This window comes from Oncorhynchus mykiss, chromosome 3 (genome assembly GCF_057628025.1).
Source record: "Oncorhynchus mykiss isolate SJ-2025 chromosome 3, ASM5762802v1, whole genome shotgun sequence".
Classification (NCBI taxonomy): Eukaryota; Metazoa; Chordata; class Actinopteri; order Salmoniformes; family Salmonidae; genus Oncorhynchus; species Oncorhynchus mykiss.
This window is the reverse complement of record NC_143024.1, coordinates 39,782,879-39,810,697: the sequence shown is the minus strand read 5'-3', so window position 1 is coordinate 39,810,697 and position 27,819 is coordinate 39,782,879. Positions and strand designations below refer to the sequence as shown.

The following is a 27,819-nucleotide window of genomic DNA, read 5'->3' as shown; positions in this document are numbered from 1 at the left end:
GTTGTACGAGATCTTCAGATACTTGGCAATTTCTCGCACGGAATAGCCTTCATTTCTCAGAACAAGAATAGACTGACGAGTTTCATTAGAAAGTTATTTATTTATGGCCATTTTGAGCCTATAATCGAACCCAAACGTTGATGCTCCAGATAACTCAGCTATTCTAAAGGCCAGTTTTATTACTTCTTTTAAATCAGCACAACGTTGACATTGTGTTAGCTGTGCTAACATAATTGCAAAAGGGTTTTCTAATGATCAATTAGCAAATCCAAGTTTATCATTTTAAACTGTGAACACAGGAGTGATGGTTGCTGATAATGGGCCTCTACGCCTATGTAGATATTCCATTAAAAAAAACTTAAAACTTTTTTTTTTTAAGAAATCTGCCATTTTCAGCTACAATAGTAATTTACAACATTAAAGTCTACACTGCATTTCTGATCAATTTGATGTCGTTTTAATGGACAAAACTAGTTACTTTTCTTTCAAAAACAAGGACATTTCTAAGTGACCCCAAACTTTTGAATGATAGTGTACCTAATGTCCTAAAACAGTAAGTAAAACCAGAAACATTTGCTTTTGATGTGCAAGTGTTTATTTCATGTGAATGATAAAAACTTTGGCAGAACTGACAACAGTGGATTTACTATAGTCCCAAATGTCTACTATTTGCAAAAAATCTAATGAACAAAACAAACAGCCAAAAAAACAACACCTTTCTTTCTTCCATCCAGGGCAGAATAATACAGTTTGGTCATTTTTTTCCCAGGATTCATTTTTCATTGTTAGACCTGGTCTCCCTTACCCACAGTGAAATACAATGAGCAATGTTATGTTGAGAATAATTTAGCTTGACGACACATCATTGCATACATGCTTGGAATGGGTTTTCATATTGGCTTCATGCTGCGGTTCTTGTTTTGCGTGTGGATTGCTGTGATAAAACTGACAAAGTCCTTGAACAGAACCCTCAGCGAAAGCGAAACCTTCAAAGTTCCAACAAATGTGTAAGTGAAGACAACAGCACAAAGGCCAAATTCTAAATCCACCAGTGTTGTTCTATATGGCACTGAGTGCTGGAAAGTGACTGAACTGGACCTGAACAAACAATTCACCTTCCACACAACTCGTCTGCGAAGAACACTCCACATCTGTTGGCCCAATGCATTAAACCCCAACCTCCTCAGACAAACAAGAAGCAAAGGCCCAACTCCTTGTGACTCTTGAGACTGACCTAATATAGATATAGTATAGACACCGAAATGATGACCAACATCAGTGGAGCTAAAGCACAGTGGAGAACATTTCCAAAGTCGTTGCTTCTGTCCTATATGCGCAGGACGGCGTCGATGGCGGATGAGTGAATGAAATCGACTAATCGCGTAAGGCAGGGTTTGAAGACGTGGTGACCGGCATTTAATTGCCACCATTCTGTTTATCATTATCATAGCCATCATTAAAATGATATGTCGCTATATGCCACACAACCGGAATGTACAGATCCCATCAGAGACCTTTCCTGGTTAGACTGGTCCTAGAGCTGTTTGTGCCGTCTTGCCAACTATTTTATTCATGGTCACGCCTTTGCAAGACGGCACAAACAGATCTGGGACCAGACTAGCTCATTCCTAATGGCATCGGACTCCACCTGCTCGGGTAAAGGGTCACGCTCAAAGAACGTGTGACGTTATACATGTAGGAGTTTGCCCACATTAGTTGAAGATTGGCATAGTTGATTGGCTGTTAGTAGCATTTGGTCTATGGCAAGCATCCATGCGGGGCAGTATTACGATTGAGTGTCAGAAAATATGGCTAAACTGACTACTTTATGCATAAGGGAGATAGATATATCTAGAATGTGCTTGTACTCCATACATCATTTGATAGCCAAGAGAATAAGCCAGTGCAATGGGGTGTTTCCAGAAGACTATATTTAGAATATTTTGTCTGTGCAAGATTCTAATGAATCCGATATCCAACTGCAACAAATTGTAGATAGATTCTGAAACAACATTCTAGATTCTATAAGCATCACTGATCAAACCGCTGGTAACAGGTTTTTTTTTTTTTTGCTCAGTTTTCCAACATGGCATATCATTCATTATACAGTATGACACTTCAGCAACTTGGAGCATAGGGCCGACACTGGCAAATCAACATGATGGGGCAGTCGTGAATCCATAAACGCCAACTATCCTCTTTTCCAGACACACACACGCGCAGAACAGAAGCAGAAAAATGTAGACACTACAATCCCTTTTGCACTCTGAGGAACCCTGTTTTCTTCAGAATGAGTGAAGCCAGAAGCAAAGTCTTGGGCAGCACACAGGCAAGTGAGTAGTGAGAGAAACTTTGCAACAGGCAAGCTCAATCTAAGTAAGGCCTTGAGAAAGTGGCATACTATGTGCATTTTGGATAAACACCAAGCATTTCTTAGAGACTTCGACCCATAAGTCTGCACAGGGTTACACAACTATACTGATCCCCACACAGCCTTTACAGTTTCTTGTCCTTATCGAGGGTTACATCAATGTTTCATTTTTTTATTTTATAAGTACTTCTTCACATGGATGAACCAGCAGCTAAAACAGACAACGATATTACCAAGCTTCCTCAGGGCTCTTGGGACTTGCAGCACGTGAGGCCTATCTCACTGAAAGTTCCCAAATGCCAAATACGCTTTTGCTTGTGTATACCAGTCCAGTTGGACTTTCATTTAGCTGTTTTCGTGCCGATCAGCGGAAAACAATGCCTTGCATTCCCACGAAATGTATGAATGTTCCTGGTATCTCTGCATTTAGTTTCCCTTCCATCCTAGCTTTGTCAGCTCGCGGTCCTCCTTCCCCTCTGAGCTTCGGGTTCAGCCCTGACTCATTTGAATTTTTAGCTCTAGTCCTCTTCCTGTGATTTTTAGGATCTGTGTGCAAGAGTTATGATTGGTTTACTGAAAACCCCAATCCATTAGTCTTCTCCGCACGATCCCTCCTCAGCTATTTATTTGAGATCTTTCTGTCCTTTCCTATCATCTCTCCGTCAGTCTGTCTGTCTGTGTTTAGACAGTGCTCCGGGGCATGCCGTTGAGTGTCACAGCCTTGGTGCAGGGCGTGCCGGCCGCCTGGGAGCCCGTCCACGGTGTGGAAACGCCCACCTCAAACACCTCGTGGATGGCCTTCCGGAAACAGTGGAAGTTGTAGTCTATCAAGCCTGGGGAGAGATACGTGTCAATAAGAGAAAGGTATGACTCCATTTTTCAATTCCGTGACCTTAAGAGACTTTGAATATCACTCAGCCGATTACTCCATAAGTCATGCATTGTTGAAACAAAGAAGAAAACGTGAATAAAGTATCACCCTATCAAGATAAACCAATAACGCCCAGTGCGAACAACATTTACAAAAACAATAACTCAACCAGATCAAGTGCGTGCTCTCGCCTGAGAAGCTTGAAATTCAACTGACTCCAGACATGACTACTTCCTTAAATAAGACGGTGCCACTCTTCCACTGACATCTGTCTGCATTTTGCGCTTGTGGGAGTGAAGTCACACTGGATTGAACGATAATGGGTAAGCAGCTATTGAGAGACAGCTTAATGCAGTAACGAGGAAGTGCTGGGGTGGATGGCTTGCCTTTGCGCTCAAAGCTCTCCTCCCGGAGGATGCAGACCAACGCCAGGAACTTGGTGACCTCTTTCAGGTAGAGGACTGTGGTGTTGTTCAGCTTGATGATGGCCATGGACTCCTTGTCGTAGGCACTACCACTGCCGTTCTCCTTCAGACTGGAACAACACACACAATATAGAACGGTCAGTGTAAGGAACTTGTTCAAAATTTGAAAACGTGTTTGATACAGAGACCTAACATATCGGACTTTATAAATAAGGCATTAAATGCCTCACAAATGCTCGTAACAAGTTGTAAAAGTATGATTTTATACTTGTCAGCTTGTAAAGGGTTGTCAAAAGAAAATTACCTCAAAACACACAGCTGTGAACTACACATATCTGACAGGAATTCAGATAAAAAAAAGGGGACTAACCCATAGATGCAGGAGACATCTATAACCACGTCGATCATGTCGCAGCACAGCTCATAAGACTGCATGTCCACCGGACTGCTGTCTGTGGCGATGTAGATCTTGCTGACCACGTCAAACAGAAAGGCCTTCTCTATGCCCGAGTTCTGAGGAAGGGAGATGAGGGGTATAGGGGAGGAAGGGAGATGAGGGGTATAGGGGAGGAAGGGAGATGAGGGGTATAGGGGAGGAAGGGAGATGAGGGGTATAGGGGAGGAAGGGAGATGAGGGGTATAGGGGAGGAAGGGAGATGAGGGGTATAGGGGAGGAAGGGAGATGAGGGGTATAGGGGAGGAAGGGAGATGAGGGGTATAGGGGAGGAAGGGAGATGAGGGGTATAGGGGAGGAAGGGAGATGAGGGGTATAGGGGAGGAAGGGAGATGAGGGGTATAGGGGAGGAAGGGAGATGAGGGGTATAGGGGAGGAAGGGAGATGAGGGGTATAGGGGAGGAAGGGAGATGAGGGGTATAGGGGAGGAAGGGAGATGAGGGGTATAGGGGAGGAAGGGAGATGAGGGGTATAGGGGAGGAAGGGAGATGAGGGGTATAGGGGAGGAAGGGAGATGAGGGGTATAGGGGAGGAAGGGAGATGAGGGGTATAGGGGAGGAAGGGAGATGAGGGGTATAGGGGAGGAAGGGAGATGAGGGGTATAGGGGAGGAAGGGAGATGAGGGGTATAGGGGAGGAAGGGAGATGAGAGGATTAGGGGTATAGGGCAGGAAGGGAGATGAGAGGATGAGGGGTATAGGGCAGGAAGGGAGATGAGAGGATGAGGGGTATAGGGGAGGAAGGGAGATGGGGAAGGAGGAGGGGCAGAGAAACGGCATCAGTGGCCATTTGGTACTCCTAAAAGCTAGCGTGGCAGAAATCTCTGAGCCATCTTTCAGGTCATGTCAACAGCAACAGTTTCAAGGGTTTCCAAGTGAATTATTGAACTCCTAAGTTAAAAAAGGGACATCATTTATTTACCAATGCAAAACTGCGGTGGCTTTTAGCGTACATGTATTTTGATCGGGATTGAAGAGGCTTTGGGGTCTGGAAGGTTGGTATTATACAACAACCATAAAAGCATTGCATGAAAGAGTCATCAGGGCTGATGATGATGATGATGACGACGAGTCACACACCAGAGACCATTTCTGCAAAGGCAGGGCTGGGAATTTCCAGGGACCTCATGGTAAGAGCTGTGGCCGTCATGAAATTTTGTCAGACGGTTATTGTCATGCAATTCAGAGTTATTTTGCAACTTTAGTGGTGAATGTATACAAACCTTAGAAATCAAAAAGATATATAGGCTGCGTGATGTCTCATTATCAAATGGGCAGGAACAGGGGATGCACTTGAATAGCCAAATGGAGGCCAATTTCCCGCCAGTTAGTTTTTCCAATTATGCCGGGTAGGCAACTCTGGTTATTTCACACCATGCATCAACCCCTGTTTGAGAAGCATGCAGCCTCTGTATGCCATGGGCTCTCCAACCTTGTTACTGCAGCTACCCAGGGCTTACATTTGGGAAACCGAGTGAGAGGAGAGATGGAAACGGACAGCGGTGAGATATTCTGTCGCTGAAAAAGGTGATGTGTCAGCCTTATTGACTTGGAAAATATAAAACAATTCCCTATCGCTAGGCTATACAAATGCACTATGAATTGTAGGCTAACTCTGTAAGCCGCCCTGCACAATCAAACGAACCAACAGCGTGGCCTAGACCTACACCTTCTCTTCCCAGACTCACGGATAGAAGGTTTGGAGCGCTGCATAAGGTAACCAGTCCATCCAGTATGCATCATTATACAGTTCCACACTCAAAAAGGTCATTACTAGAGTGTCGGCTAGACCAATTATGTACCAAAGACATCTTAAAATCGTCCCCCCCTCCCTCCATGTTTTTCTGCCATGCGTAATATGCGGTAGACTATGTATTGTATAACGGCAATCATTATTTTATTTCTGATTGTTTTCCTCGGGTTGACATATAGTACGGGTGTTTTGAATGAATCATCACCTTAGAAAGCGCTGTCCACTTCGTGGTGTTGAGGCTTTGAAACGACATCCACAACGACCATGTTTCCCCACTCAGTTTCAACCCGGTTGTTGGACGTCTTTCTTCAAATTGATCAATCACAGTGAGGTGAGTCTGATACCGTTTTGATGAAAAGTGTTTGATGTGATTTTCAAATGGTATTTGCATTGATGTCAGAGCGGTTAGTTAGAGGGGAAAAAATGGAGCACTGAGTACCAGGCCATTAGGACCTGATGGTAGTTAGCGAGTTGGGTACTACCAACGCATGTCCACAGTGCGTAAGAGCAGATTACCTTGACTCAGCCGCCACGTGGAATTTGACTGCGGTCAGGACTCATGACTGCCGGTGTGGCGGTAATACGGTCACCGCAACAGCCCTACTCATTATACAATATTATCACAATACTTTGGTGCCGATACAATATGTATTGCAATTCTCACGATTCTATATGGATTGCGGTTCAATACTGGGATTTTATTGCGACTCGATGTTCCACACATATTGCTGCAGAGGGACGAGAGGGAGCCATGAGGAAACAAGTTTTGATCAGCCATAGAAATAAAAGTGCTGGAGAAAAAAACAACAGAGTTTTGGTACAGGTACAGCCAACTAGCAGGGAGGGACTTGCTGAACGTGTCCAATGACAAACATTAGTTTCCGTTTTCCGTTGCAAAATGTTTTGTTATGGTGTGCACTAATGAATCCGACCCAGGTCACATGAATGAAAGAAATGCAAAAAAATGCCTTCAAATCAAACAGCAAGAAGTAAATCAAGAGGGAATTAGGTACTTACAGATATAAAGATGTTTAGAAGGTTTTCCAGTGTTGGCAGCTGTGGGATAAGCTTCTGGACCACTTTACTGAAGGCCTCGAATATTGAGTGGTCATAGATACTTGTCAAATAGAAACTGAAAGATATAGAAAAGAAAGGGAAGTTAGCTATAGGTTTGCACAGGTTAGGACTAATTTGATGACTTAGTTCCTCGTGCTCTGTAGTTCAGGTAAAAACACAAAGTGAGACTGGATCATGTCACAAAACAGTAGGGAACATTACAAACTGAAAGCATTTCTCAGCTTTAAAAACACACAAAGATAAGCGATCACTTAATAATGACCATGATTCTACATTTTGGGACAGTCCAACTGCCGAAACGAAAATATCAGCAATGTATTAAAAAGCATTAAGGTAGCATAGCATTTTAAGGAATTCTATAAATAATTGTAGTGATAGTAACTTCATTGTTCCAAATAGAACATTGGGAAACTTTAAGGACTGCAGTTCTAACCAACAGAACCAAAGGTCCTAGAGAAGAGGCCAGCGGATGTGACTACAGACTTCGCACAGCGATGTCTTTGCAGTGCAGAGAACAGAACACATCACAACTCAACATGACATCCCTCCTCCCAGCGTCACTATAAATCCACCATTGATCCAACTGTCTGGCGTGCACCAACAGCAAATCTCACCTTTCATAAAGTAGGTCTACATCACAAGAATGGAAAAGCACACAGCCGATTGAAAAACCATGTACTGAAAATCTGCAGGAGCGCGTTTGAACCAGTTTGTCGGTTCACAAAACGACTTGCTATGCTCAGTATCATTAGTGTATAAAGGCCTGTATCTGGGAAATGATCATCGGGGCATGTGATGATATCCCTATCGAAAAGCAACCATGTATAGGCAGAGTTCAAATCTGAGGCTAAAGTTTCAACTTCAAAAGAGAAAATAGCAAACACTGAAGGCAGTATGAACATAACGGTACATGATATATAGGGTACATGGAATCCTTCTGATCCTTTAACATAGACAGATTGCACCATGAACACTTGCTGTGGTGTTTGTTCGTTAAGAGGCCGGGGTGGAGCATGACAACCGTGCGCTGGAAGTATACAAGCTGGAAGTAAACAAGCAAACGCTATGTTCCAGGCCCACACACTGACAAGTGTGCTTGTCATACACATGTTATTGCCCCAACTCAGTCAAATGTTGGACCAAAACAAGGGATTTGTTTTGCACCAACATCGCGGCAAATATTTTCATCCATGTGCTGTGTAAGGCAAGTCATTTCTTTCTGAGAACCCAATCTTACAAGCCTTACAAGCCCGCCTGGGGCGGCATGGTGTTAGAGGTTAGAGTGTTGGACTAGTAACCGGAAGGTTGCAAGTTCAAATCCCCGAGCTGACTAGGTACAAATCTGTCGTTCTGCCCCTGAACAGGCAGTTAACCCACTGTTCCTAGGCCGTCATTGAAAATAAGAATTTGTTCTTAACTGACTTGCCTAGTTAAATAAAGGTAAAAAAAAATAAACTGGCCAACTTTCTTTGTGCAAATAGAGAGTTGTGTTATAACAGCTAGGCTGACACTAACATGAAACTACCTGAAGCTATTTTCACTATATCAATATCAGTGGAATCGCAAGTGCGATCTGATTTAGTCAGATTCCAAAACCTATAAAATAAAGTGACAGAGGTTACAAGAAATGACTTGGCAGCACAGACGACTAGCTTGCTGTGAAAAAAAAATATGGCTGACCAATGCTAAAACTGCTAGCATTTTAGTCAAATGCACATCAACTGAACTCCCATGAGGTCATTGCTGGTTTGAACAGTAGAAAATGAGAATCTGGCCAACAATAGAATACTAACCAACAATAGCAAGGCAATAAGCTGAGAAGGCTAATTAATTTAGCGTAGCTGCTCTTTCTGTAGGTTTTCAATGCGTTTCCCTAGGCATACTGTAAAAGGGATGGTTAGATTTGTTTTTTTAACTAACCCTTTAAAAGGGTGAGTGTGGTGGACCTACCTGAGGTGAAGCTTCTCTAGGCTGGCGTCTGCCAGGTCGTCGTTGGCTCTCTGGTGGATGTCCCTCTGGGTCTCGATCTTGTGGTCGTCGGAGAGGCCGTCCACTTTGTGGATGAACACCTCAAAGTTAATCTCAGGGTTGACCCTGTAGGCCCGCGACACGGTGAGGTGGAGTCTGCCCAACGCCTCCACATAGTCATCCTGGGCAGAAAGAAGATCAAAAGAAGAACACACACAAACAGAGACAGACAGACAGAGACACACAGAGAGACATAGAGCCTTAGAAAAGGTGGCTTAGAACAAAAGTAGTGTACTAGTGTGCCTAAAAAGTAGAGACTACATGCATCTTGCTGCCTGCATGCACATTTCCATGTCCATACTATCCAACATGCATAACGCAATCCCCTATGCCAAATTGCAATCCTCGACATCCTACTTGTTACAGTCCCCGGTGGGGGGAGTTAAGACAGAATTCCTGGAGAATTAGGCTACTTTTGAGATTAAAGCAATCGAAGATTAGCAACCATCATAATGCTTCAGATTGCAAAATCTCAAAGTCCCACTGCAAAAATGACGTGTTGAGCAAGCCTGCCAATTTATTTCCCTGCGAATTCTGCACAGAGATACTGAACGTTAGTGAGATATGGAGTGCCACTCTGCCTAAGTACACTGGCTTGTACAAACACTTCCTCAAATTAACTCAGCTGGAAAATCGAAATAAACTGGCAAAATGATACAGTAGGTTTTGTTGGACATACAACACGTAGGACACGTTACGTAGTTACAACCTAGTTACACCTCAGACAATTGACAGCATTAATGGGATAATCCACCCCCAGAAATAAGAATCATGAAACTCCTTTCAATTTGGTGAAAGCCTATGTTCTATCAGTGGGTAAAATAACAATTCCCCCCAGTGATTTAACTTCTAAGTGGTTTGTCTGAAACCAGGAAATCCTGTAGGAACGCGTCATAGCTACATGGTTCTCGTCACTGGAGATATGGGATAACACACTATGACATTTCACAACGCTTTTAAAACAATTAGGCCTACCTGCACTCCAGATCACCAAATCAGCCAATAGATGGTATGGGCATACTTGTCTAGAACACATACATCCATTTAAATCGTCATAAAGTATATACTGTTTTTCGCTTAGATGTGCTCAATCTAAACAGTGAACCAAATTTATTCAAGTCAGTTTCTCCTTCAAGTACTATATTGCAATGCGCCCTGTGTGCCTGTTGGAAATGTGGGAAAAGGCCGTTATTGCTATAGCAACGTATTCTGTACTCGTTCTTGGGAGAGACTCCTAAATTGATAGTGCCGTTTAGGCAATTTGACAGCAAACTACTTCACATGCTGATATTGACTTTGGTATTATTGCGTGTAGCTATGTTAGCTAGCCATGCCCAGAGAGAGTATTGCATTGTGGGTTTTGTAGTTGACTTGCGCTGCAGATTTCCACAAAAAATGTCACATTGCTACCAACCTTACAACAACAAAATTAAACATTTGTTCACAAAAAATATTGTTATTCAAGACTGATAATCATAGGAATTAGTGGTTTAGGGTGGATTATCCCTTTAAGGTTGAGAAAAAAACACCAGCAATGAGGACACGGTGTCCTGTTCCAGGTTATAGGGATGTGACAAATGGACAATGTCTCTTAATATTTCAACTGCAAAAATATATATATATATATAACTATACCTCAATTCCACCATGCAAACTTTGCATTTCCCTCTCAAAGTGTTGCCATACTGGACTTCACTGCTGTTGCTTGCCTTTTTATGAACTGTTAAAGGGATGACGTAGTGGTGGATAGTCGACTCCAAAATAACTTATTCCTTGACTCCTTCCACGTCGACTCTCATTTCTGAGTGTCAAGATTCGATTCAGCTACGAATCCACTCCTAAGATTCAGTATTTTTGGAACGGAGGAGGCTGATTAGTTGCCGTACTTCCGAAAATACAAAACACTTGCATCTTTCATAGCGTGCTAGTGAGGGACGGAGTGAAGGGCATAATATAGGCAGGTCAGCCAACAGAGACAGTCAGAACCGTGCACTTGGCCTATCTATCGGCAATTAAAAGCGGTCTCTCGCAATGGAATGCTGTATCTCACAATTTCTGAGCTTGCAATGTCTCGCAACTTCAGTAAAGCAGGGCCTACCATCAATGAATAGGCTAGAATATTGAGCGAGATGCAACACTTCGCTCTCACAGTCACACACAGTACATGCACGGGTTCACTTCGCATGCTGTTTACAGCGAGGTAGCAAGGGCACCAAAACCGCTGAGAAGTTGATCCTTGCACTTCAACCCTCCTAGTTGTTGCAGAAACTGACCTACTATGCTGTTTACTTTCTGCACCCAAGTAAAAAATAAAATATATTATTTTTCGGTTAGGGATTTTTCTTAACGTTAAGGATCCCAATTTCGTTTAAAACGTTGTAACTTTCACACCCCTAGTTCATTAGGCACCAAAACGGAAGAACGGAGTGAAACAGGGAGGGACTACCTGGACACGTCCAATGAGAAACGCTCAATTTCGTATTCTGTTGAAATGATAGAAATGTAGTGACTCTGAGAACTCCTTTCAACGTGATCATTACATTGAGATAAACTACTGTGGCCTACCTGATTAAATTAGCTTTGATTTAGATAATGGTTAAGATCACTTTGTTCCAGCAGTTAGTGCTGTGCACCGTCTTGGGAAAACGTCTGTGACAATCAATTGTCTTTGAAGCGGTGGGTCACTTAACGTTTCAACATTAGAAGTTTAGTCTGTGCTGCAGGGTAGAAGTCATCTAGAATACGCTTATATCATCCCCTTCTCTATAAACACAAATACCCTTACCCATGACATGAGTATTCTGTTAAAATGTTAAAATGTTAAAATGCTGTGGTCTGAAGGGCTTTTTCACTTTCTAGTAATTCTAGGAGATCCGACATTTGTCAATTATGGTGTTCAACATGTCAGTAAGTAAGTCAACCATTGTGGTTTTTAATACACGTTTAAACTCAAGCTTTTCACCTGTGCGTCAATGACGAATATCAAAGCCCCCGTGCCTCTGAAAATCATCTCGTAGTCAAAGGTGGGGTCGAAGAAGTCCACTTGACCCGGGAAGTCCCAGATCTGGAAGTTGACAAACGAGCTACTGGAGATGTCGTCCTTGTAGATCTTGTTAGTGCTCTCCAGGAACAACGTCTCGTTGGGAGACATTTTGTGGAATACCACCTGAAACAGGAAATTAGACATAGTGCTGTTAAGACAAAATGACCACACCTAGACCTACTGCTTCCTTCTCAAAATACCAAAGAGAGACACTCCAGTTTGAGAGTTTGTTATTCCGTCACGTACCTAGGGTCACTACTACCAGAGGAAGAAGCCAAAGCACATGTTCCTGGACTAGCAAGAGGTTTTAAGGGAAGAAAGTACTCTTCGGCTCAACACTTAGGGTCATGGATTTAGATGTGCCTTCAACAGTGTAGCACTGCACAACTATCGTCTATGAATTAGAATATACGAGAAGAACACAAATAAGCCATGGAACTAAATAGTTTGGCGCCGTTAAAAAGACATGCTCCAGTACTTTGACGACTAAAAGTATTTCATTTAAACCTCCCACCTTGGGCTGGATGTGTCAATGTGTAGCTCACACATGCATAATCTATGAGCAGAATTACTTATTTACCTCAATTAGCCACAAAATCCTTAGTTTGAAAGTGTTTTATTGAAGCGGTGTCTTGCCATTTCTCCCCCATGTGGGCTACTTTCACAACTGCTGGCTAAAAAGTATTCAAAAGTACCGGAAAGTCTGTTTAATACGTTATGTGTTGTGACTTGTATCTTCTACTACTGAAGCAGAAATACTTTCAGATTAATTCCAGGTTACAGGATTTCTTCCTACCTGTATCAAAATGGGTGAAGGCATTGCCCCCAATATCTTAATAAGAACCCAAAATGTCTGCTACAAAACAACTACATCTGTGATAAATCATCTAAAACTGGCAAACAGGGATGAGTCAAGTTATATGGTGCATCTAGAATTAATAGCATTTTCCTGGAAAGAGCATACTTATTGAACCATATTAGTAATGATATGACTTGCAAAATGTGACTTTATCTGTGCTGTCGTGAGGGTGGTGGTTTAGCAATATAATGTTGATTGAAAGTGTCTGCCAAGATTTGGGACGCCAGAGAATAGATTTTCGACAGGCAAACAGTCACGTGCCCAATCCATACAGGTGATCACACCGCACACGAGTGCTGAGCAAGAAACACGCTTTCACCTGATAAATGATTAACAAGTTACCTAGCAAAAGTTTATTTTACATAAATACGTCTGAATTAATTGCATATTATTTGCACTCGTTAGCTGAACCAACTTGCTAGCTCGGTGGCTAACATCAATTTAAATAGTTGGCTGAACCTCCCTAGAAACAGTGGTGGAAAAAGTACCCAATTGTCATACTTGAGTAAAAGTAAAGATACCTTAATAGAAAATGACTCAACTGACGTTAAAAAGTGAAAGTCACCCAGTAAAATTAGAAAGTATTTTGTTTTAAATATACGTATGTATAAAAAGAAAATGCAATTGCTAAATTATACTTAAGTATTGAAAGTAAAACTAATTTAAAACTCCCTATATTAAACAAACCAGACGGCACCATTTTTTATTTTCGGATAGAAAGGGGCACACGCCAACACTCAGACAACATTTACAAACGAAGCATTTGTGTTTAGTGAGTCCGCCAGATCAGATGCAATAAGGTATGACCAGGGATGTTCACTTGGTAAGTGCGTGAATTTGATCATTTTCCTGTCCTGCTAGCCATGCAAAATGTAACGAGTACTTTTGGGTGTCAGGGAAAAATGTATAGAGTAAAAAGTAGATTTAATGTTTTTTATGAATGTAGTGAAGTAAAAGTAATCCAAACTATAAATAGTAAAGCACAAAAACCTACTTTAGAAACCAAGTATTTTTCCACCACTGCCTAGAAAGAATGCAACACCTGAGTTTTTAAAACCAGACCATCTCTGTAGATGCTAGCTATACTAACGTGTTGGCTTGCTTGTCATGTAGCAGTAACTTGCTACCCAGACCAGGGTGACAACTGGTCTTTGACATAGAAGTAAGCTTTGACGTTCAGAGTGGATGCATGTTACTATATTAACCTCATGAATGTTTAGAAGTTGTGGCAATGTTAGCAAGCCATTTCAATAACTGATGATGATAGCTATAGTTGCTGATTGAACCAAAATAAGGCGTTATGTAAAGACAGATGAATCATGTCCGCCGAGATCGTTCCTACCTTCTGTATTGACGACTTGCCACTTCTTCGTAAACCCATCAACAGAATTCTAGGTTTGCTGTCAGATGGAGTTGGGCTATCCTCGATGTCGGCCTCCTCTTCTCCATAGCCAAAATCTTTGGGAAACGAGTCCGCTACCCCGTAGCTGTCTGCCAGCGGTTCCACTTCGTACTGAATCGACATTTTGACCCGACGACGCTCGCTTCCCCCAATCCCCCCTCACCCTATTAGTTTTACGCAATCCTGCTTTTACCGAAAAATCCTTCCACACCGCCAATAAAACGTAAAATACAGTTTAAATGCATCAATAATGCCAATGTTACTTGCAAATCCAGTGTGTTGTAATATTCTCCTTCAGATCTTCGGGTCCCCTATGTTTCCCTTTCCCTGCTCTTCAATCACCTCCGAATCTAATTGGACGATGTACATAGGATGCGAATAATAGTTGGTTAACCAGGGTGTCAATCTGTCGAGACTGGTTCTACCCTTGTCAGATGTTTTGCAGTCAGCTGACCAAGTAGGCTACTGCCAGAGAGGACGAAACGAAGCGAGAGGGTCCACTCCCATCAAAATCTGTCCCTGTGGGAATACAGCGATAAGCAGACCGAACTTAATGTATACCTCAAATGAGACCGATAAACAGACCGTATGCCTTCCCGCTAGTTAGTGCGGAGACAAGAGCATCTCGTCATTATATACAGTATCTCTGCTAGGGCACATGCTTGTTTTGTGACCTTTCAACTGGAGATATTTAGGCTGAAAATGTATAGTTTTGACTGGGGGGGGGGGGTCAACTCACGATGGATGTATCCCTTTGATTCATTGTACAATCAATGTCCTTCCAGTATTGTTTTCCATCTGTGGAATGAATCCACATTCAATCAAAATATAAAGTGTAAAACAGTCTGTGTGAAGCCTACAAAATCACCAGCAGAGGGCAGAAAAAGACCGTACAGAAAGTATTTCAATAAACTACACTGCGCATGCTCTAAGCACGAGCGTGCTTGTATTGACTTCAAGGCTACCAGGGAAACTTGCTTGTTGTTGCAGGCGGTGAGAGTCGTCAGAACGTCAGTTAGCAGTAAAGCCAAGGTTTAACGTTAATTTCATAATGGCACACTACAGAGTAAGTGGACTGCGTATCATGTTTTACATTGGCGTGAGTAACGATAGAAAAATGGCAAGGTTTCCACAACCAGGAGAGCTTAGTTTTCCCAGATGTAACGTTATAACGCGTTAGCGAGCTAATGTAGCGTGTTACACATTTGATGGATAGGTAGAGGAGTCAACTATATGGTGAAGGAATTTTCTGATGAACTTCACCAACTGAGTGGAGCCGAGACCAGGCTTTGTGGAATGTAGTCCCAACTACATCGATTCGCTCAAGGTCAATTACTTTAAAAAAAATGTAAATTATGAAACGCCCACATTGTACCTAATGTTTGTCCTCTGTAGTTGCGTGCCCATTGTTTGTTGAAATAATACTTTTTCAATCAACTGTAATCTAATACTACGGTTATAGTCAGTTTCCAAACCCAGAGGCGAAACTTCCGAGAAAGCTTGCGAAACAGACCAGGCCGGGGTATGGTGTTTGATAAGTCAATGAGATAAGTGAAAAGGTTTTCCTTAGTAGTTTCCTTTCTTAATCTGAAGGTACAACCTAGATTCGAGACAATATCGTAAGTAGTTGAACATGTTATTACTCCAATCTCGTGAAAGTAACAAACTGACACGTTTTGAATTTGTCAAAAACAACTTTGTCGAAGGAGTACCTTTGGTTTTGACGGATTGTACATGCTCAGCGCGAGAGGACCTTTCGACCCAATGACCTGTTTGAATTTGTCAAAAACAACTTTGTAGAATGCGCTTTGCTAGCCGACGTCTCCATGAAGTCGCTTACCGTGTGACGGGTTTTTCTATTGACGAAGCAGTATTAGCTTCTCTTCGTATGAAAAAGGTGCCAAGATGGCGGCTTGAACAGGCGCTTTTTTTTTTACCGAACTCCGTTCTGATATTCCTTATGTTCACCTAACAAGCATCAGGTGACTATTTTTCAGGAACACTCAGGTACTTCAATTTATTAGTTTGCTCTTGTATGACCAGAAGACCTATTTTGTTTACAAACTTACGAAGAAGATTGAAAGCTGTATTTTTTAAATGTATACCGTAACTAAGATACTGTTTTAAAGGGCATACAGGTCTGCTCTGACTTTACACAGTTATTGTTCTATTTAGTTATTAATACTAATTTCCCAAAAAAGGTCTTAGGAACGTGTATATGTAAAACATTTTTTATTCATTTTGTTTATGATCAGTTTTCATTATGCACTTAAAATATTAGGTACCCTTTTTATTATTATTATTCATTTTTATTTTATTTCTGAGTAGTTCCTGATTACACTAAAGAGGGTTTTTAGTTTTTAGTCTCTCTTACCACAATAACCCTTGGTTTGGTCTTGAACATAATTTTCAATTGAGTTGAATTTCAAAGCCGGATAACGTCCAGCTCAAAGTTTATGGAATAAGCTATTTTCACTTTAAATTGACTTAAATGCTGCAGATCTCGGTTCCTTATCGTTTACGTTCACTGCTCGAATGTCTTTGACTCATCCTACTATAGTTTATACTTTATATAATCTTTGTTGTTTTGTCTTTGTCTATAGTTTCTCTTAATGCTAGGCGATTACGAAACAATGTGAAGCGCAAGGACTTTTTTTATTTGCTAAACAATTTCGAACAGATTTTTGCTTTTTTAAAGAGTCTCACTCAATTTCGGCTGATGCCAACTTCTGGAGGTCACAATGGGGCAATGATATTTGGCTTTCCCGTGGATCTGAACGCTCCGCTGGTGTCACTACATTGAAAAATACATTTGATGGTAATATTCTACACTCGGAATGTGACCCCTTTGGTCACTTTATTTGTCTTGTGATCAGTTACAATGACATTACACTCATTACTGTAAACTTCTACGGGTACAACACCAAACATGAGAATGATGAGTTACTTGAATCTATAGAGAAATATATACTTCATTGGTTATCTAAATTTCCCAATTCGTTATTATTGATAGGTGGGGACTTTAACATTACTATAGATAATTCAACTGATAGATGGCCCCCAGGTAGGTCAACCAATCAGAATTTGGGTTTAATACTTTTTATGGAAAAGTTTGATCTTACTGATATATGGAGAGAGAGGTTTCCGGCTGAAAGATCATTCACTTGGAGTAACAAAACAGGTTCCAGACAATCCAGAATAGATTTTTGGCTTATATCCAAATGTATTGATGGTGAATGTGTTACTACAAATATTTGTACTACACCCCTCACAGACCATAGGGCCATTTACATTGATATCAAAATATTTAACCCAAATACTAACCTTGGTAGAGCATCCTACTGGAAGCTAAATAGCTCATTATTAAATAGTGATATAGTTAAATTTGAGGTCTGCTCTCACACTTTTGGGAAAGGGCTTGTGAAGAAAAATATTTTTGCAAGAACTGGGAGCTCTTTAAATTTGAGGTGTCCAAATACCTTAGAATATATGGTTGTAATCTTGCTAAGACCAGAAGAGCTGAGGAGGAAAAGGTGATCAGAGGTCCCCAGCCGGCCTCTCGGGGGAGGAAAAGATGGAACTAATTGAGTTACAAAATAAACTGGATAATATATATAGATTAAAAGCAGAAGGAGCCTTTATTAGATCTAGGGAAAAATGGATTGAGGGTGGAGAACATAATTCATCCTATTTCTTTAGACTTGAGAAATTTCACTCTAAAAATAACACTATCCATAAGTTAAACATTGATGGTGTTATTACAGATTACCAAAAATTAATCGCTAAATACTGTAGCAATTTTTACAGAAAATTGTATAGCTCTACATACTGTCAGGAATCCACATGTTTTTTAACTCACTGAATAATCAATGATATAGAATCTAAACAGTGTGATGAACCCATCAAAGTTGAAGAAATTAGTCTATCAAACATCTAAAGAACAATAAGTCACCAGGTGTTGATGGAATTACATCAGAATTTTACAAATTATTTTCTGAACAAGTAGCTCCCTTCCTATTTGAAGTATTTTTAAAGAGTATTAAAAACAATGTTCCCCCTCCTACAATGAGTCAGGGGTTAATAACACTGATACCTAAGCCTAAAAAATAAGTGCTGCTCATCGATAGCTGGCATCCAATTTGTCTTCTTAATAATGACTATAAGATATTAGCCTTCCTACTTGCAAAAATAATTAAAGAAGTCCTGGATGCAATCATTGATGAAACACAGTCTGGCTTCATGAGGAACAGACATATTTCTAACAATGTCAGACTAGTATTAGACATACTGAGACATACTTGACTACTGAGACCTAATAACTGAGGATAGCTTCATATTATTTTTAGATTTTTATAAAGTATTTGACACAGTAGAGATTTTTTCTGTAAGGCTATTAAGACTCTCTATGCAAATGGTAACCGCTCTATCAAATTGAAATATGTCACCTCACCTAGATTTGAGTTAAAGAGAGGAATTAGGCAAGGTTGTCTTATCTCTCCATACCTGTTTTCATTAATCACCCAACTTCTTGCAAATTCTTTAAATAATAGTCCTATACAAGGTATTTCCATAGCTGGTAAAGAAATTATAAGACGCTAACCAAATTCCCATATCGATCAATGTAATACAATCATTTTCCAAAGCGTCTTAACATTAATAAATGTGAACTCATAGCTGTCAAAGATTGTGACACCTTCATATTATGGTATTCCAGTAAAAGAAGAACTTACATATTTAGGCATAACCATTACAAAGGCTCAGAAGTCTAGGGGCTTACTAAATTTGAACCCTCTTATTAAAAAACCCCAGAAGAAGCTAAATCAATGGCTACAGAGTGACTTATCTTTAAAAGGTAGAGTCCTAATAACCAAGGCCGAAGGTATCTCTAGTAGAGGTCGACCGATTAATCGGAATGGACGATTAATTAGGGACGATTTCAAGTTTTCATAACAATTGGAAATCTGTATTTTTGGGCACCGATTTATTTTTATTTTTTAATATGTACCTTTATTTAACTAGCAAGTCAGTTAAGAACACATTCTTATTTTCAATGACGGCCTAGGAACGGTGGGTTAACTGCCTCGTTCAGGGGCAGAATGACAGATTTTCACCTTGTCAGCTCGGGGGATACAATTTTGGAACCTTACAGTTAACTCGTCCAACGCAATAACGACCTGCCTCTCTCTTGTTGCACTCCACAAGGAGACTGCCTGCTATGCGAATGCAGTAAGCCAAGGTAAGTTGCTAGCTTGCATTAAACTTATCTTATAAAAAAACAATCAATCATAATCACTAGTTAACTAACTACACATGGTTGAGGATATTACTAGATATTGTCTAGCGTGTCCTGCTAGATATGCAACATATAATCTGACTGGGCATACAATCATACATGTATCTAAGTATCTGACTGAGCGGTGATAGGCAGAAGCAGGCGAGTAAACATGAATTCAAACAGCACTTTCGTGCGTTTTGCCAGTAGCTCTTCGTTGTGCTTCAAGCATTGCTCTGTTTATGACTTCAAGCCTATCAACTCCCGAGATGAGGTGTAACCGAAGTGAAATGGCTAGCTAGTTAGCGCGCACTAATAGCGTTTCAAACATCACTCGCTCTGAGCCTTCTAGTAGTTGTTCCCCTTGCTCTGCATGGGTAACGCTGCTTCGATGGTGGCTTTTGTGTTGCTGGTTCGAGTCCAGGGAGGAGCGAGGAGAGGGACGGAAGCTATACTCTTACACTGACAATAAAGTGCCTATAAGAACATCTAATAGTCAAAAGGTTAATGAAATACAAATGGTATAGAGGGAAATAGTCCTATAATTCCTATAATAACTACAACCTAAAACTTCTTACCTGGGAATATTGAAGACTCATGTTAAAAGGAACCCCCAGCTTTCCTATGTTCTCATGTTCTGAGCAAGGAACTGAAACGTTATCTTTCTTACATAGCATATATTGCACTTTTACTTTCTTCTCCAACACTTTGTTTTTGCATTATTTAAACCAAATTGAACATGTTTCATTATTTACTTGAGGCTAAATTGATTTTATTTATGTATTATATTAAGTTAAAATAAGTGTTCATTCAGTATTGTTGTAATTGTCATTATTACAAATTAATTTTTAAAAATCGTCAGATTAATCGGTATTGGCTTTTTTGGTCCTCCAATAATCGGTATCGGCGTTGAAAAATCAATCGGTCGACCTCTAATTTCTAGACTAACATATGGCGCTCTATCTTTATATCTTGACAGTAAAGTAAGCAAGGAGATAGACCAGATGCTTTTCAACTTTCTTTGGGGAAACCGTACCCATTTCATTAGGAAAACTGTTGTAATGAACACTTATGAGAATGGTGGGCTGAATTTTCTGGACTAATACTTTTAAGATCAATTGGATAAAACAATTCCTAAGAAGACCCACTTCTATCTGGAAATGTATTTCTCATCATGTCTTCTCTACTTTTGGTGGCCTTAACTTCATGTTGTTTTGCAATTACAATATTGACGAAGTTCCAATGAAACTTTCTGCTTTTCATCGGCAGGTTTTCTTGTCATGGTCCTTAATTTATAAACACAATTTTTCTCCACACGGATATTATATATGGAATAATCGCAATATATTGTATAAAAATACTTTTGTTTTTAGAATTGGTTCCGAAATAATATCCTGTTGGTGAGCCAACTGGTAAATGCAGAGGGTATTTTACTCAGTTATAAAGAATTCTTATCACTACAAGGTCCCTGTAACACCTAAAGATTTTGCAATTGTTTTAGATGCCATTCCCTCAGGTGTTATTCAGGAACGTGTCAAGTCCATTTAAATACAGAGCAATACGAACCTTGTTTCAGCAGGAAGTATCTATCTATACCTTATGTCATGCCTTATTGGAATGGATTTATTGATATCTGTTGGAAAAAAGTTTGGATGTTGCCACACACATTACCTACTTGTTAACAAAATGAAGGAAGTTTCCTTTAAAATTATTCATAAATATTATCCTGCCAACCACTATATGAAGAAGTTTAAAGAAAACATCAACTCAAATTGCTCCTTTTGTAATGACCACCCAGAAAGTGTTGGATCTTTTTTGGCATTGTATTCATCTAAGGAAACTGGCAAGACATCAGTAGATTTATAATTTAACACATTTATGAACATTTTACACTTGTGGAGAGGTGTACTGCTTGGATTCTTTACCTAGGATAGAAATAAGCTGAAACATTTTTACGTAATTAATTTCATATACAGAAATGTAAATTTACAAACAAAAAAAAAACACTTTCTTACCCTACAAAAAGATATTGAACACTCTACTAACATAAAAGCTGTTAGAATTCTAAGTGTATGTATGTCCCTTAAGGTCCTTGTGTAATTGTAATGTGATATTGTACCCCCTAGCTCGATTGTCCATTGTATATAATCTATGTATACTTGTTCCCTCGTGTACTTTCTGTATTGATTTGTTGTTAATAAAATAAAAAATGTAAAAAAGCTTCTCTTCATTGATACCACCACCGACTGTTTCCTTGTTGAGATTCAATTGGCACATGCGCATTTGCGATTAGTTGCCATCTTAGAGCAGTGAGCAAAGTCGGATGTTGTATTTGATTAACGTCTATTGAAAAAGTATGGATTTCAGCAAACAAAGGCACGCAAACATGGGTACAAGTTTTATCATTTAATGTATTGACCTTGGGCGAATCGCTATCGTCTGAGCTAGTTTCCACAGAGCCTGTCCTCGGCTACACTCAGGTGAAGTTCATCAGAAACCAACTTCACCGTGGAGGAGTTTAGTCCGTTACTAGCTGGCTAGCTAAACCTGTAGCTAGTTTGTTTATTACCACGGTACAATACTCAATTTGGATTTGTTTTTTCTTCTCAATACACTGTAAGGAAGGCTATAATCTTTCATGCAATTGTTCTAGTCCCATTTAGATATCATTAGATTCCTTGATGGAATCATTGATTAGAAATGACTGGACAGGTGAAAGCCACGTGGTTGGAGCCCTTGCATCCACCTGTCCAATTATATATTATTAACAGTGATTATTACATCAAGGGAGGTATGAATGCACAGGGCATTGTTCCTTCCCTTTCTTGGGCAAAATGGTGCCAGCAGCATCATGGATGAACTAGCTAATTACTGAACCCTGAATAAATTGGAAGTATCATTTGTCTCAATCCCAATGTGTCCACAGGCTTCAGAGTCCAAACGAGAGCAGTTTCGGAGATACCTGGAGAAGGCTGGTGTCCTTGACAGCCTCACCAGTGGTGTGTCTATTTAGAATATTTCATTAACTTTTATAGTTAATCTTATTTGACCTATGCAAATTACTAAAACGGCTTGTGCCTTATTGCAGTGCTGGTGGCATTGTATGAAGAGACGGAGAAACCCAACAATGCACTTGAGTATCCTTTAAAAAAAAATTTTGCAAATTATATTTCCTACATAATGTAGACATGCAGAACTATGTTTTTGGAAGGCGATGAAACAGAGACCCCCCCCATTCAGAATCTGACAGAAATGTTGCCTTTTAGCGTAGCGACCTGAAGTGCTCACACAGACAGAACAAGTGTCGACTGTCACAGATCGGGATGGGATGCTTTTCTAAAATATTAAAATAACACATTTTCAATGACAACGAGGTTGAGAATGAATTCAATTCCTCCTCAGCACACTGTCATTTCTTTAACAAGATCCAGTTTCCTCAAGCAGCACTTGGGTGTGGCTGGCCAGGAGTCTGCAGACACTGAGGCACTCCAGCAGGAGCTAAGAGACATGAGGCAGAGGTGTGAGCTGCTGGCCGAGGAGAACAAAGACCTCAAGAACAGGGTAGACCAGCCTATGATTATTTTTCATCGAGTATGTTGATCTATACATGGTAGGCTTGAACTTTTCATAACTAATGAATTAATCGAATCTCTGTTTTTACACATTTCCGTAGCTTCAACGCTATGAGCCTACGCAAGAGGATGGAGCTGCCGAATAAAAAGTGACTCTGCTTTATTGAAGTCAGTTTGTTAGAAACTACGATTTTTATGGCAAGCCAAAACCAACAACGGGAGGCAAGAGAGTTTATGCACCTCTGTTCTTTTTTATTTTCTTTATACTCTGTTTAAATATTTAACTTATTTTGTATATTTGATATATTGAAATATAATAGCTTTTGTCCCTTTATGATTGTCTCCTCCCTCTCATAAAAGCAAACCCCCCTTTTCTGCTTTCAGTGTACTTCAGCCTACTGCATACCAATGCTTTGTCTCTAGTAAACAAACGGTAACATAATGGTCTTTTCCTTTTTTTAATCACATTAACATATTTGTTACAATATAGAAATCTTACATCATGATATCACTTTTGTACTGTGTGCCCAGAGGCTCTGCTGGCGTTAATTGAAATGCCCCACAACCCTTAACAGAAAAGCTGTGCCTAAAAGAACGTGGAGACAAGTTCATCAACAGAGCCATTGTAACCGTCATACATGGTTTTACGATGATAGTATGGACATAGTTAATGCAAAATAAAAATCTAGATCTAAGCTTTTATAAATATGAAATTAGGTCTTTCATGCAATATACATTATTTAGACTACATACTCTATTTTCAGTGGTCAATAAGCTGCTTTGGCTGAGTTTTAGACAGGCAACCCAATTCTGATACTTTTCCACTAATTGGTCTTTTGACCAATCAGATCTTTTTCAGAGCTGATTTGATTGTTCAAAAGACCAATTAATGAATCAAAATTCTGAATTGGACTGCCTGTCTAAACGTAGCCATAGCTAGCACTAAGACATATTTTCATGGTTTCTCTCTAAACAATGGTGTTTAAAATGGACCGGAACACACAGAAACCATTCAACTGTGTCACTGCTGTGTGATCTGTACTGTTGTTTTTTGCTGTCTTAGCTTAACACTTTTAAAAGCAGGTCAATATTCCCAATAGCAAATCCCCACACCCAATGTTTGGTCGATGTCTTGCGTCATCACAAAGTATGACAGAGGCTTTGAAGCTGGTGAATACAAAAATAAACTACCAAGTAGAGGAGTTCAACAGTACAGAAACAAAGAGGTGCCATTTTATAAAACAGTTCAATCCATTTTACTGGGCTACTGCAACAGATCCACCTCCAAAGCAGTTCGCACAATGTCACAACTCATGTAAAGTTCTTCTGATCTTGTGTTTGAACTGAAGTTTTCTTGTCTGATAAGGGACAAAAGTTAAGGTTTTACTCTTAGCATTCAAACTTGTAAATCTGTGGGGGCTCGCCTACTGCTTGCGTTGCTTGTGGATGATGGTCTGCGATTGGAAGAGGGTGGTCTTGGACTATGCTGTGACCCTGAACTTGATTCCTCTAGTGAGTCTGGGGTGGAGGGATGCATTTTGGGTTCCGATGTAGTCCGGGCTTGGTACCCACCACTGGCCTTAGCACCCCCATAAGAATCTGTGTCTGAGCTTTTGCTTTCCACCACTGTGGAACAATTTGAGGGAGCATTGACCCTCCATGTTTTCCTTCCGGCACCTACTAGCAATGTCGGGCAGGAGGAAGCGTGAGATGCGCTCCTTGGGCGCATGGGAGAGTCTGCAGACTCCTCTGGCTCCTCCTGCTTTGGCGGGGTCAGTGAGTCGCAGGGCGGTGAGCGGCTGTCACTGCAGGTGTTATTGGAGTTGGAGTTGTGCTCTGTCAGGCTATGTGCAGCATTTTTTAGTTCTTCCACACTCTGTTTACCAGCCAGTTCACCCTGAACAGGGAGGAAGGCAGAGGGGTTGATAAGGGAGGGGTAGGTGTGACCGTCCTGGGCCCGCTCCAGTAGGAGGTTGTAGCCACTGGGCGCGGAGGCCATGGTGGGCTTGCAGCCGGAGGAAGCAATGCCTGTCTGATGCACCACGGAGTCTTTCTTGGTTTTGCTTGAGTAGAAGTCGTCAAGCTCGTCTTGCAGGTGTGGATAGTAATCCAGGATGCCCTTCTTGACCTTCTTGTAGCCCAGATGCATGATCTCCAAGATGTTTAGGAAGAGGGAGACTACTGCGATGCATTGCATAAAGACCATGAAGACACTCTTCTCTGTGGGCCGGGAGACGAAGCAGTCCACCGCGTTGGGGCAAGGCTCACGCTCGCACTTGAAGAGAGGGGAGAGCTGGAAGCCATAGAGGATGTACTGGCCCGTTATAAAGCCTACCTCCACGGCGGAGCGGGTAATGATGTGGGCCACGTAGGTGCGCAGCAGGGACCCCGACAGCGGAGCCTTGTTGAGCTTGCCTTGCTCCAGTTGCCTCACCTCTCGCTCTATCGTTTTCCGAGCTGCCACCATCTCCACGTCTACCAGCTCCAGCTCGCGACGCAGCAGGACCTTCTTTTTCTGCCGCTCCTTCTCCAGGGCTCGGAGGCGGTAGAGAGCATGGCCCATGTACACCAGCGAGGGTGATGAGACAAAGATGACCTGAAGGACCCAGAAGCGGATGAGGGAGATGGGGAAAGCCAGGTCGTAGCAGACGTTCCGGCACCCGGGCTGCTCCGTGTTGCAGATGAAGTCGGCCTGCTCATCGTTCCACACGTCCTCGGCCGCCACACCCAACACCAGCATGCGGAAGATGAATAGGATGGTGAGCCAGATCTTTCCCACCATAGTGGAGTGGATATGCACCTCCTCCAATATCCCCCCTAGGAAATTCCAATCCCCCATCTTTACACGGAAATCGTTCTGTCTGTCAGTAGGAGGCAAGGCAGGGGCGGAGAGAGGATGGAGGCAATTTTATCATGTTAAAGAGGCTATATGGAACTCTTGCCTTTTGGGATGGCTCTTGAGCCTAAGGCCCCTCATTGGACAGAAATATTGCTCAGAAATTCTAATTGGACATAAAGGGACATTCCTCTCCAATAATGAGCAAAAGCATTTAGGGTTTACCTAAAACCAAGGATTTTTTGTTGTTGTGAAATAAGACATACAGCCAACTTTCAAGCCACAATTTGATGTTTAACAATTAGCAACTAAATTCCTTACATTAGTATTTAACAATACATCTTAAAATATGTAAATGTTATTTTCTATGCAGTTTGTTTTAAAAATATTATTCCACAGACTATTTTAATCCCACAAAGGTTGATTTACCAATTAAAATAATGCATCAGTCCTTTCAAATCAATACATATAATTAAAACTAAACATGGTTAAGTCATTGACATACAAATAATGAATTGCAACATACCTTTATCAGAAAAAAAAGGAAATGTACATCGAAGACAGATTTTAAATGTATCATGAATATGGAGCATCACATATTTGTAAAGCATATCAAAATGTACGAATAAGCAAGCAGTCGGTTAGCATCATGTTTATTATTTTCCTCTCTTGCTCCTTTCGGTAGTCCTGTTTTACCAAAAGTAAAGGCATTCCCCTCGGTGATTTAACTTATAAGCAATGAGAGAAATCAATGAGAGTCATTTCCATTTACCTTGCAGCAGCATGGGCAGACTGTCTGTGATTTAAATCCCCTTGGGTCATCCAGCCGTGATGAGGCCACCAAAAAGCTTTAAAAAAAATTGTTTGTGCCCCCTCCACATCTGTTGATGCGCATCACCTGAACTTCTGTGACCCGAATGTTACCAGGGTTGCCAGTGTCAGCAATAGGGACAGTACACTACGTACGACTGAACAGTTGAGACAGCTGCCAGTGCCAGATTCTGGTCAGTCAGCGAGATGATAAAATCAATAATCAGAGTTCCAATACAGTACAAGATAAATCATAGCCACACAGCAATTGTTTCAGCCTATTCATGCTTGCCATTTATTGATTCAGGGTTATAGGTTAGTTAAGTAATATGTCCTTAATTAAAAAGAAACAGTAGAATTAGTCCTCAAAAAATGACTTTGTTAAAAACATATTTGGCTTCTCCTAAAGGACTAGCTGAACTTAAATTTGAACAGTCTAGTATGGCTTGAATGTATAGCCAGGAATCTAAGAGTGAAGCATGGGAAGTTGCTGTACTGGACAGATGGCTTACTTACTAGGTTCCCGCTTGTCTACCGTCTGAAGATACTATAGGCTGTTGTTGGAGACTCCATAGCCCCCATGAGAGATGTTTGGTGCAGTTAATCTGATTTTTGATGATCGTGTTATATATAGGCAATGTGATGGGAGTTTATTTTGAAATCAGTTACTGGTTCTGGTATCCCCCAAACAACATAACGCCATGGCACACAACTCTTTCAGATCTATGTTTTTTTTTTACTCTTGTAATGCAATCAATGGGTCATGTCCGATTTCATACTCTGGTGCTTCCCCTCTGTAATTAAGTTATCTCTGGCAGTTGACAACATTTGTATCCATTTACAAGAAATCAATTACTCTGGCTTGTGGCAATTGAAGTCAGTCAATTCAGGAAGTGATATGAATTTTTAAAATCCAAACTTGTCACATAAATAGCGTCTCCTTTTCAGAAAATAGATTCCCTTTTTTCAATCATTCAATTGGAATTTCAGTTAACTTCTAAATTGACTGCCTCAATTTGAAATGAGCTCAAACCTGATTACCACAGAT

General features: G+C 40.8%; 3 protein-coding genes across 5 annotated transcripts; 1 reads left to right on the top strand and 2 right to left on the bottom strand.

The window, feature by feature from the left end:
* Nucleotides 1-577: 577 nt before the first annotated feature.
* LOC110504005 (ras-related GTP-binding protein C) lies at nt 578-16,428 on the bottom strand. Of its 2 annotated transcripts, none has more exons than XM_090229268.1 (7): nt 16,122-16,428; nt 11,940-12,143; nt 8,900-9,099; nt 6,890-7,004; nt 4,038-4,180; nt 3,629-3,777; nt 578-3,204 (listed from the first exon to the last, which is right to left on the bottom strand). In XM_090229268.1, the coding sequence occupies exons 2-7, from the start codon at nt 12,126-12,128 to the stop codon at nt 3,053-3,055; spliced, it is 948 nt and encodes a 315-aa protein (XP_090085394.1). In that variant the 5' UTR covers nt 12,129-12,143; nt 16,122-16,428; the 3' UTR covers nt 578-3,052. The 2 variants fall into 2 exon arrangements, with proteins under 2 accessions (XP_090085394.1, XP_036829636.1); XM_036973741.2 differs by lacking the exon at nt 16,122-16,428 and adding an exon at nt 14,222-15,238.
* Nucleotides 13,619-23,567, top strand: LOC110517198 (c-Myc-binding protein). Of its 2 annotated transcripts, none has more exons than XM_036973742.2 (5): nt 13,619-13,702; nt 22,480-22,552; nt 22,642-22,690; nt 22,985-23,114; nt 23,227-23,567. In XM_036973742.2, exons 1-5 carry the CDS (start codon nt 13,682-13,684, stop codon nt 23,269-23,271), a joined length of 318 nt encoding a protein of 105 aa, XP_036829637.1. In that variant the 5' UTR covers nt 13,619-13,681; the 3' UTR covers nt 23,272-23,567. The 2 variants fall into 2 exon arrangements, with proteins under 2 accessions (XP_036829637.1, XP_021451044.1); XM_021595369.3 differs by lacking the exon at nt 13,619-13,702 and adding an exon at nt 15,215-15,347.
* Nucleotides 23,226-25,964, bottom strand: gja9a (gap junction protein alpha 9a). The gene has a single exon (XM_021595364.3). The coding sequence runs from the start codon at nt 25,962-25,964 to the stop codon at nt 24,522-24,524; it is 1,443 nt and encodes a 480-aa protein (XP_021451039.1). The 3' UTR covers nt 23,226-24,521.
* Nucleotides 25,965-27,819: the final 1,855 nt, after the last annotated feature.

Excerpts from the sequence above, each read along its gene's own strand:
- LOC110517198 (XM_036973742.2), top strand. The coding sequence starts at position 13,682 with ATGACCAGGGATGTTCACTTG. Across the intron at positions 22,553-22,641 it reads CCTTGACAGCCTCACCAGTG|TGCTGGTGGCATTGTATGAA; the intron begins GTGTGTCTATTT and ends GCCTTATTGCAG. Across the intron at positions 22,691-22,984 it reads AAACCCAACAATGCACTTGA|TTTCCTCAAGCAGCACTTGG; the intron begins GTATCCTTTAAA and ends AACAAGATCCAG.
- LOC110504005 (XM_036973741.2), bottom strand. The coding sequence starts at position 14,404 with ATGTCGATTCAGTACGAAGTGGAACCGCTGGCAGACAGCTACGGGGTA. Across the intron at positions 9,100-11,939 it reads TATTCGTCATTGACGCACAG|GATGACTATGTGGAGGCGTT; the intron begins GTGAAAAGCTTG and ends CTTTCTGCCCAG. Across the intron at positions 3,205-3,628 it reads GGAGAGCTTTGAGCGCAAAG|GCTTGATAGACTACAACTTC; the intron begins GCAAGCCATCCA and ends ATCTCTCCCCAG.
- gja9a (XM_021595364.3), bottom strand. The coding sequence starts at position 25,964 with ATGGGGGATTGGAATTTCCTAGGGGGGATATTGGAGGAGGTGCATATC.